The 11,593-nt window shown below is 43.2% G+C and overlaps 1 protein-coding gene across 1 annotated transcript in view; it reads right to left on the reverse strand.

Annotated features, from left to right (window-relative positions):
• Positions 1–11,593, reverse strand: part of LOC140242416 (dystrophin-like) — a 278,004-nt gene that overhangs the window by 258,780 nt on the left and 7,631 nt on the right. The window contains exons 8-18 of the mRNA XM_072322153.1: positions 10,759–10,940; positions 9,493–9,637; positions 8,644–8,734; positions 7,950–8,188; positions 7,258–7,440; positions 5,611–5,970; positions 3,105–3,192; positions 2,155–2,402; positions 1,304–1,633; positions 681–896; positions 55–168 (exon numbers count right to left, since the gene is read on the reverse strand). Coding sequence (XP_072178254.1) covers positions 55–168; positions 681–896; positions 1,304–1,633; positions 2,155–2,402; positions 3,105–3,192; positions 5,611–5,970; positions 7,258–7,440; positions 7,950–8,188; positions 8,644–8,734; positions 9,493–9,637; positions 10,759–10,940 — 2,196 coding nt within the window. The remainder of the gene's footprint in view (positions 1–54; positions 169–680; positions 897–1,303; positions 1,634–2,154; positions 2,403–3,104; positions 3,193–5,610; positions 5,971–7,257; positions 7,441–7,949; positions 8,189–8,643; positions 8,735–9,492; positions 9,638–10,758; positions 10,941–11,593) is intronic.

Consider the following 11,593-nt stretch of genomic DNA (forward strand, 5'->3'; position numbering starts at 1 on the left):
TATTAGCATGAATTACATGGCAAAGCGGTCATGGGACAAGATATACCAGCCCACCTTGCTCTGGTCCAGCTGGTCTTTGAGTACATCCATGTCGCCGAGGGCAACCTCCTCCGCTGAGAAGAAGACATCCAGGTCTGCCATCCAGCTTGTCAGACCACTCACCTCGTCCTGTGTGTCAGGAATAGAATCATGAAAATTGAAGAATATCTATCACTTATTTATTTATCTCTACACATATATGTGCACTCATATATTTATATACCAACTCTCTTTTATAACCCACTTTGCCCACTTCATTTGTAACAGAAAGTGGCCCTATACACACATAACAATTTACCTGTAACAACCTTTTACTTCATGTGACCCCCTGGACACCTAACTACCTGCTGGATTTAGACTTCATTGACCCTTCAAACATTTAAATTCTCCTGAAACCCTACATTGGTGATTTGCAGACACACAGCTACCCACCAGTGAAGATGATCAGAAATGATTGACGATTATCCGCAATGACACCCTCTGTATCTATTGACCCAAAGATACTCTACCCCCTCGCAAAATGAGCAGGGTGTATCAAACCATCAAGCATGAAAAATTACCCACAAATTTTCACTTGTGGAATCTCTCCTCATCTGGGGATTAACCCTCCCCCCTCCCCACCCATCACCACCGATACCAACCTGCCAAAGTTTGAGTTCGTTGATGGACCGGTCCAGGAGGCCCTTGCGCTCCTCGCACAGCCGCGTCACGTCCTCCCAGTTGCGGTTGAGCTGGGTAAGGTCCCTCTGGATCCCCTCCGCCTGGGCTGAGGAGCGGGCCGACACCACCAGCTCCTTGCCTGTCCGGTTCACGAAGTCGTAGCTGGATCGCTGCTCGTTGATCGTCGTCTCCACCTCCTAAAAATCAAAGGAATGGAGTGGATGACAAGGAAGGTATGAAATTCAGCACTTAGAAGACCATGCTACACTTGCCACTGAAGTCAAAACTTGACAGTCAACATTACCAAGTCAATGCTATATTTGCATTAAGAGTCGCATCTCAAAGTGTAACCTATAGCAGTTCTAGTCACTTCTGCAATCTGAATCAAAACCTAATGGGCGACACACTTCTTAGAATAGACAAAAGGCAATGTACAAAAATGTGTACAATGTTGTCCACACTGTACATCATCATTGTACACAGTCATATTGAGCCACTTCAGGCAAATTCTTCTTCAAATGATGAACATGCAGAAAGTTGGAGGATACTGTTTGTTTCTTTAAAATGGAACAAGAAGTACTTATAAAATCACTATTTTACCCACCTTATACTTCTGTAGCTGGTCCTCGAGGTCGTCAATGTCCGAGAGGAAGACCTCCTCCTCTTTGAGGGCAAGCTGGACGCTGCCCAGCCACTGGGTCAAGGCCCGCAGCGCCTCCAAGTACTGGACGGGCGGGGCCGAGTTGACCGCGTCGGTGAGCTGTTTCTCCCTCTCGTCCAACTTCTCTCGCGTCGCGTCCCACCGCTGGCGGAAGGCCTTGAGGTCGCGCTGGGTCGATCGGGACAGGGTTGAGTCGAAGGACGCGAGGTCGGCGGCCGAGGCATAGAGTCGCTCCACATGGCTGGCGTTGATAGAGAGTTCAGTCTGTTTGGCCTGCAAACGTGATGAAAGATAGGGAAAGAAATCAGATTTATAGGGTGGTATTGCAGTTACCATGCATCTGAGCAATTCCTGGATTAACTTGTTCATTTCGGGGCAATGTAAACACATAGCACTCTCTGTTTTTCCTGTTCTACTTCTTTTGGCTTCTAAACCATGCTTCTCATGAGAAACACTGACATAATAAATCTTGAAATTGAATCTTGTACTTTCATGCCTTTCTGATCATATAAACAATGATTAGAATAGAGAACCTAATATAAGTGAAGAAATATATAGAGTTTGCTCAAACCTTAACTCGATGTTTGAAAACTTCTGTGTCACAAGTTGAGCTTTCACCCAATATTAGTAATGGTCCTTTGTGATTTGCTTTTACTTTATGTTCTAGCTGTATTCAATTTTCAGTTACTGTCGAGTACTCTCATTCAGCAAGTTTGACCATGCATATTACAAATAGAAAATGATATGAAAACAAAGGTATAAAAAAAAAGAAAACAAATACAGCCAAGATTTACCCTGCACTGATCCAGCTGCATCTTGAGTCGCTGGAGGTCATCCGAGGTCGGCCCCTGGGGCTCTTCCTCCAACCAGTGTTCCACCGGCTCCAGCGCTTTCTGCAGCCTCTTCAGCTCCGCCTCGAACTCCTGGTGGCGCACCGCCTGGTCCAGCTTTCGCTTCCGGTCCTCCAGCAGGACGTGTACCTCATGCCAGCGCTCCGTGAAGCTCGTCAGCGACTGGTGGATGGGCTCGGGGGAGGTGCCATCTGCTCGCAGGTCAAAGGTCAAAGAGCAAAAAGGGGGAGAAAAGTTTTGTGTAGTCTCGAAAGCCACTTGTCCAACAATTTAAAGTCAGAGGGTACATGGGAAAATTGGTCTGAATGCTTCAAATGCTGTACTTGGGAAATGTAGTCTGGAATACGGCCCCACATTATCTGACAAGAAACTGCTAACTACTGCTTTCATTTCATTCCACTTACTATGTGATCTGAATGCAGTTTGCATTAAAGTATAAGGCACTTTCATCTGGCAGTCCATTTGGTTTCTCGCTCATAAAGCTCACTTCTTTTTACATACATAATGGTCAATAGTTTTCAATATACCTATCATCCCATAGCAGCAGCAACTTGCGAAGCTATTTCACTCTACCATTCATCAAAAGTGCCCCTAAAACTAACTGCAAAACAAGGGCTTAGCAAATCCATTATGGACATATTAAGAAATTGGACACTGAAGTCATTGTGAGAAAAATACGGCAACTGCTGGAATTACGTGAATACATGGAATTTCATAACTCAACTGACAGAAACTTAGAAGACATATTATATTTTCTTGTTTTGTTTGTTTGTTATCTAATGAAGCATGCCAGCAGACTTGACTTTAGGCGAGGAAAAGAACTATGAGTATATTACAGAGTGGTGGTGTGTCAAGTACTTATCACAGCGCCCTCGCAAGGTGGCAACCCTTACCTTCGTGGGTAAGATCCATCAGCTTGTCGGCAAGCTCCGATACGGTCCTCACCCTTCCCTGCCTCTCCTGCCAGTCATGGTCAAGGTTCTGGGAAGGTTTAAAAGTTGACCAGATTACAATCCATGGTTCATTAAAGTGAGCCCTCACTTGGTGCACAAGTGCCATGGACCATTTTCACCTCTGACATATACACCACTTAGTGGCAATATCATACTTACTATATACAGGGCTTGACAGTCACTTTTTTCTCTTGTGGCTTGTTCGGGCTACTATAATCTTTGAATTTCATATTTTGGTGGCCCAAGAAAGAAATGTAGTCGCCGGAAATAAAAAGAAATGTAAAAATTAATTTTGCATTTTAGCTGCCCAGTTGGGCTACCAGGAGATAGCCTTTTTGGAAATTTGGTGGCCCAACATCAATTTTAAGTAGCCCCGAGCCACCGGGCCACAGAGCCACTGCTATTGATGAGTCCTGATTTATACAATACTTGTGCGTGCACTCAAGGATGAAGTATAAGAAGTTTACAAAAACTGCATTAAATTGGAGATATTTTTTTACAAGAAGATAATCAATGAATCTTTGCAGAGTGTCACAAACAAAAATCATTTCAGGGGTCTTTCCAGAGGAAGAGAGAGGGAGAGAGAGGAAATATATCAGACTATTACACGTGCAAATAACAAATTTGACCAGACAGACTTAACCAACTTAAGCCTCAAGGAATGTAGAATATGTGTGTAGCGAGATAAGCCACATTTTGAGACTGCTGTGACCCTAATGTGACCTATGTGTACAAGGGCACATCAACAACTTGCAAAATATGTGTGTCTGATTTCAACCATTCATCCACTCCCCTGAATGTACACTGTGATCTGTAGTTACATCACTGTTTGAACACAAGTAAGCTTAGCACATAAATCCAGACATAATCACTGCTTATTACTGCACAGACTCATCCTCTCAAGCACATTTTAAGGGGATAATCAAACATAAGTTGTATAATAGGGATCTGAGAATTCCTTCAAGCTCTTTATCAGCTTCATTCTCTTTTATTCAGTTAAAGGTATTAGCCCACATTTGTAAACCTGCAGCAATTGGTCCCATAGTTAGCATGGAGTTTGGGTATGATTGCAGTAACACCTGTGCAAAATTTCATTCCAATTAGTCCATTACTTTCATAAAAATAAATGAAAATGCACCGTAATCCGTAAGCATGCGTATGACGCTCGCTAGCTCCGGTCCACGTACGTATTACATGTACAATGTACGTAGCTATAGCCCGCGCTCGTAATTCGATTTTGGGTCGGGTTGACCAGGTTTGAAAATTGATTTTAAAACGATGATTTTCTCTCTTTTATCGAATGGTATAGACAAAGAGCGACAGGTGAGGTATGTTACTGTTATAACTTGTACTTGAAGTCATATTGGACCTGTTTTATGCAGTTTTGATTTTCGTGGGTTTGCAAATGTGGGCTAGTACCTTTAAACTAAACAAATTCGCAGGTCCAGTCTATTCGCTGTTTATGTCTGGACTGCTTCTCAGTCGTCCCAAGAAGATCTTATCAAAACTGACATATTAACCTGTTGAAGACTAGTCCCAAGTATACTCGGGCAGGTGTCTATGGGAAATACATGTTAGAGCAAAATTAGCCTGTCCCCAAGAGGTTAACTAAAAGTAAGAAGTCAAGACAGTTAAAGATGCTGACTGTTTTGGTTCCAGAGGAATTACCTCCATTTCAACACTGAACAATAACAGACAAAGCAGATTATTAAACTAATTATGTTATGTGCACCAGGTTAAGAAGAAAGGGAAAGAAAATAAATGGAATGCATCCTACATACATTCAGCAGAAATCTCATTCTCTTGGCAGAAAATTTACATCTGGGTGAATACATTACAGTGCATGAAATTATTAGGGTTATTACACACTATATAATCAAGCTTCAATATGTCACAAAGGCAACTGTCAATATCTGTAGAAAACACTGGGTCCATCTGCAACAATGCAAGTTGGTCAGTTCCAGAACAGAAAAATAATGAACCACAACAGAAGAGTATTGTAAAGGCTCTGTTGAGGCAATAAACACGTCTATTAGATAAACAAGAAATAAGAACATAATGATAAAATTATCCCATTAGTAACTGAACTGCCCCAAACTGCCCGTCTGCTGCTGTTTAGTTTTATGCTTTACTATTTTCACTGTTGTCATATAGAATATATAATTACGTCATTTGAAAGAGGACAGAGGTCAACAAAAGTATGTCAGAATTATTTCTGTGACACACAAGTCTCTTGGGAAAGTTTTAATAGGCTTTCAAATAAGTATAACTGATAATAGACAAAAATAAACTTGCAGTGATCCATTTGGCATAATTCAGAAAGTTGTCGAAATGAGAGTAATATAGCTGTACCTTTCAGGGAATAATAGGCCATTATGTACGGAATCTTTAGTTGCTAAAGGGTAAAGGTCAGTGGGAAGAGAAGGAAAAAAAGAACATCACTGACCTCATAGATTTTCTTCTGAATATCAAGGTCTGGTGTGTCTGGGGTGGGCTCCCCCTCTGACATGATGCGCTGTTCCGTGTCCTCCACCCAGGAGACGAGGCTGCCCAGCTCGCCGTCGAAGCGCCGCCTCAACTCGCTGTCCTCGTTAGGCCGCTTGACACCGCCCGGTGAGGTCAGGGAGGAGTCGGCGTCCGCAGCGCTACCGCCGGACGGAGCCACGTGCACCGTCTGGTGGATGGTCTTGGTGACCAGCGTCTCCGTGACGACCGTGTCGTTGAGGGAGTAGGAGGTGGTGGTGGACGAGGTGTTGATCTCGTCAGTGACAGGCACAGCATTGAGGTTGAAACCACTCTCAGCAACCTTTTCAACAGTAACAAGAAAAAAAAAAATTGCCGTACAATTTCAGTCTCTAAACTGTTACCAGCATCTCAAAGTCTAAAAATGAAATCTTAAGCCCTGTTTTGACAGACCTTCTCTAAACATTGTCCGGACAAGAAACACAGTGTAACAATCCTCCCCTTGGGCAATAAAAAACGCTGGAAAGAGGAAGAGGTACTGTCCAAACAGACACAGCATGGAAAGCCTTCTCTGGGAAGGTTCCTATAGCATCCTAGCTGTTCATGTGCGGTACAACAGAAGTACTGGAAATTGGATTGACGAAGAGCAGAACCTAGCCGAACAAGTTTCTTTCGAAGAAGTGTTGCTGTCAGATTTTGACACAGTTATTCCAGAGAGGTGGGAGACAGAGTCTCTATCCTACCTCCCTAGTTATTCCAAACAAACAGAATTGACAACCCCTGGTGTGTTCAACATGGATTTGCAGTGGCCAACGTAGCTCAAACAGTTTTTCATGACACGGCTTTGCAGTTGGGAAACAGTACGAAGCATTCAAATCAAATAAGCAGAGTAAACACAGAAGGAAAATTTCTAGGACGCCAAGAATGAACCTTGGTTTAAAACGTGTACACTGAAACAGGCAAAGGTGTTCATAAACAAGATAGGATTGTGATCCGTGATTTATGTTTGGTGCAAACTGTTGTTCTGTCTGGACTATTCAGCATTAAGCATGCGTGTATAAGCCTAATCTTATTTTGAGAGCATCTTACCAGAAGGCATGTCGGATGACGTTGAGGTGATGTCTTGGTGGTTACCCTAGGCTGCCTTGGAAAGAATTTGGTAGCATTTGCCTTAATACTCCACGTGGTGCGTCTTAACAGGCAGGGTAAACAAAGATTGTCTAGAAATTGTCAAGCTAATTCTGGATCAAAAAGCTCTCCTATTAAGCTGGGGTATCGTATAAAAACGGTAGAGTTAATGATAACTCCTTCGTGAATGCTTTTATTAGAATGCCTCTGAAGAATACAAAACATTCACCCTAATATGAATAAAGCTAGCAAATCAGCTCTCAAAGCAGCAACTCAAGGGGTTTAACTTCATCAAGACCACACGCAGCGTTGCTTAAATGTGGCGTCTTGGGCCATCACGAAGAACTTGGTCCTGGCAATGCCACGCCCCCAACATGCTCCCCTGCCACACCCATGCAACTTCCCCCTGCCACACCCCCATGCCACGCCCATGCTACGCCCTCCTGCCACATCCCCCAACACGCCCCCCTGCCACACCCATGCCATGCCCCACTCAACTCACCAGCTTGGACTGGCTCTCCATCTGCTGCACGATGCTATCCCAGCGCTGGGAGAACTCCTCCAGGGCCGTCTGAATGGCCGCCACCCCGGGGTGGTCCTCGTCCATGTGCTGCACCACGTTCTGGGCCAGGGTGTTCAGACGGCTGAACTCACTGTGCTGCAGCTCCAGCTCTTGCTCAATCACCTTTGGTGCATAGAATTACATTTAGATTAAGAAAACTAGACGGCAAATTGCTCAAAACCTTACAAGAGTCATGTGGGATGGGCCAAGTTCTATTACGCTCTATGTTCTCTCAATACACCAAATTCTGCTAACCTAGCAAGAGTCAATATTTTTACTTCTAAGTCACATCATTCTATCATGTGGCATGAATGCAGGTTACCAAAGTATGTATACATGGACCACGATGATAAGGATCAATTGTTCTGATCAGGTTAGAAGGTGACAATATAAGTATCATGAGACAATATACATCTGGGATATATTACGAAACATATCTAAAGTCAACTCTGTAATGCTGCCATTTTTTTCATCTGTTGAAATTACTTCATATTGCCGTCATGTGACTGAACATATGCAATTTCAAAAGACACCTATACTAGTGGCCCTTACTCTGTCCATTTGAGGATATCACCTACTGAGCATCTGTGCTATTGGTGATGCAATATACGACGTTGAGCTAAAAATCTGACCTTCAGTTTCTTGACCGTCTCAACGGCCTCTTGGTCAGTCTGCGGCAGAGTCAGCCTCATGTGAGCGAGGGAGGACTCAGCGCCGCTCAGCCAGCCCTCGAACCGCTGCTGGGCGTCGACGTAGCGCTGCCACTGCAGCTGAACGTCCTGCAGCACGGCCCACTGCTGCTCCGTCCACTGGCAGACGCTGGCCCAGCGCTCCCCCAGCGATGTCAGTTGCTCCTCCAGTGCTGCTGTGGCTGCAGGGGGGAATATTGCAAGATGTATTTAGCTGGTGGGCAAGGTCTACATCATTGCCTACTCGGCAGAAGGGCCCCAAGGTTTGCATGATTTAAAACTTGCTATGGCAGGGTCCCAGGCTTGCCTGCTCTTAGAATAATATCATCTGCTTCTGATAAACTAATAATGAACAGATGATAAACTGATAATAAACTGATGATAAAATGGTGATAAACTGATGATAAACTGATAATAAACTGATGATAAACTGATGATAAACTGATTATAAACTGATGATAAACTGATGATAAACTGATGATAAACTGATGATAAACTGATGATAAACTAATGATAAAATCATGTAAGTGTACTCAGCTTTGCTTCCTTGCTTTCTGGCTGGTTAGTGACCATACAACATGTATTTTATGTGAGTGTATATGCCAGAGGGACAAAGAAAAAAACAGGGAATTCTCACCATTTTCTGGGCTGCTCTCATCGACAACGACCACCATGTGTGAGAGGGAGTTCACCTGACGCTGTTGGCTCTCCAAGTCCTCCTGGAGTGCCTGTCATGGTAAAGATGACACAACGTTACATAACAATGGGACTTATCAAATCATCATTCACATTCGTGCAGGGCTGTACACTAACCCATTTTTTTTTACTGGTCCAACCTTTTTGTCAGACCAATAATTACCCAGTTTTTTTCTCATGTTTTACTAGTCCATTCCCGAAAAAGTTAATGGTCCGACAGTAATTTTCACTGGTCAGGGACTGTCTGAACAAAACAGTCTTAAAAAGATGCCATGACATTGTGGAGGTCATTCATGAGAGGTCATTCAACTCCTTGAGCATAGAAGATACAGGGAAAGGAGCTGTGGTGTGTCCACTCTACTATGGAAAGTGACCACTGTTTGCAAGTGGTCATTGTCAAGGACAACTACCTTGATAGACCTAGTGCATACATGTGTTACGATGTAAATTTTAAGTCTCTTGAAGGCTTGCCCAAACTAGCAAACAGCATAAGTCATATCAAACATACAACAGTACACAAAAGTTTACGTTGTTTTCCTACAAGATGAGCATTTAGGAAAATCGACTAAAGCAAAGAGATACTGTAGCCTTCTTATCCATGCGTAATACATTTCCTACACAAGCATTCAGACACTGCAGTATTGCTATATTATAGAATGCACCGCAAACTTTTAAATGGATGCATGAATTGGTTGTTCATCAACAGAGTGAGGTTGTTTTGCTCAAACAGAAAAAAAACCCTATATGTCTTGTTTTTAATTCACATCTGAAGCCACAGCAGTGTTCTTACCCGGAGGTCATCGATCTGAGAGTTGACGGCGTCGAGGTTGTCCCCGACATGGGACCTGCTGTCGATGTACTGCTCGGTCTTGGTCAGCCAGTCTCGGAGGTCGTTCAACTGTTTCTGCTGCAGCTTCATTAGTACTTCATGTAATCTGAGAGGAGAGAATTGAGATAAGTGGATGACGTAAGTCCCTTGACCTGAAGATTCAGTGGAGACAGCAGCCGCATGATTTGATGAGAGACACTCCAGAGAGAATGGGATGGATGTTGATGTGATAATGATGATGCTATCATTAATGAGGATGTTTAACCTTTTACGTGCCAAGACACTTAGGCCTACTTGCAGTTTAATTTGCCAAGCTTTTTCATCAGCATTCAGTAATCCCTCCAAACTTGACCTAGCTGTAATATTAGCAAACTAACTCAGGTGTAGCAATGCATCTCAGTAAAATAGGAAGGCCATGTCGATGTATAATGGGGATTAGGGATCAGGTAATTTCTGTGAACTGATAATTGTTCTTAGACATCTATACCAATTGGTAAGGAAAGCACTCCAGCATGTGAGCTAACTGGTGAAAAAGGCCAGGAAGGGTTAATGATAACGATAATGATGGTGGTGGTGATGGTGAAGATGATATTGATGATGATTACATAGATGCCACAACTGAGGATGATGATGATGATGATGATGATGATAATGTTGGTGACCAGCATTAAGTGTGATGAGGCAGAGAATGACAAAAAAAAAAAAAAAAAATGATGCTGATGATTGCATCAATGTCAATTAATAATTATGATAATAATTATGATTGTGATGAATAAGAAGAATATGACAAAGCTGTTCAGGCACCTGATCACTTTAAGATGATATTAATGATTAGTAGCTTAATGGTAATGAGGTAACCATGTACTTAACATCAAAAGTAAAGACAAGAATTTCAATCAAATTACATTCATCTTGCAGTTCTATATTTTGCAATATAACCGGGAATCTTGACATAAACCTGACTCCACCCCACTCCACCCCAATACGACCCACCGCTTCACTCCACCCCACTCCATCGAACTCCGCCCCACTCCATCCAATTTCACCCCATTCCACACCACTCCGCCCTACTCCACCCCACCCCGACCCACTCTGCCCCGTCCCACTCCGCCCCACTCCACCCGCGCTGCCCCACTCCATCCCACTCATTCTGCCAAACTGAAATCCCACTCCGCCCCACTCCGCCCATCTCATCCCATCCCCCCCCCCCAAAAGGCCCCTACTCACAGTGCCTGTCTCTCCATGGCCGAGATGCGAAGGGCCTCCCAGCGCCCGTTGAGGAGGGTCATCTGCTCCCGTATCTCGCTCTCCTCCTCCTCGTTCACCTTGGACTCCATGATGAGATGGTTGCCCTCCTGGAGGGCGTTTCCCACGCTGTTCTGGTGTGTCATCAGCTCCATCATGAAGTTCTGCAGAAGGACACACAAAACAGATGGGGGAAAGAAATGAAAAGTTTTATCATAAAAACGAGTTCACTCCATTCCTGTTACTTAAGTTGAGATTTCTACAATTAAAGCTGCTCAAAAACAGAGAACAATACGAAACTATAGGATATCTTTAATCATAACTTTAAGAATATTCCTTGTTGTGTTACAAGTGAGGTATCCCTGGACAGGTTTTATCTCACTGTATCTGATGGTGGACTTACTTTACAATGTCTAAAAATGGCAGTTAGCCCATTTTGTGATGAAACTCTTCAAATATTTCAATATTTTGTTGAGGGAGAGGATAAGTTTTTCCATTTGATCTCTGAGACTTTTAAGAGTACTAGGGCCCTGTTTTATGAAGAGTTAAAATTTATTATATAGTTGATTTCAACTGTAAGTCTATGGCAGCCTGTGTGGTAAGGAAATTTAAAATCAATTTTCTCTTTTGATAAAACGGGGCCCTGGATTATGAGTAAAGGACATGTTCTGGAAAGTGTAAATAGCCACACTATCCCACCTATAGAGGTATCTACAATAATATCTTGTCTGAATATGGCAACATTTTCCAGCTTGTCTGTTGCTAACAGGCAGCAACCTGATACCAAATATACTTCACAGTGTTTGGTCTTTGAAAT

This window comes from Diadema setosum, chromosome 19, assembly GCF_964275005.1.
Source record: "Diadema setosum chromosome 19, eeDiaSeto1, whole genome shotgun sequence".
Taxonomy (NCBI): Eukaryota; Metazoa; Echinodermata; class Echinoidea; order Diadematoida; family Diadematidae; genus Diadema; species Diadema setosum.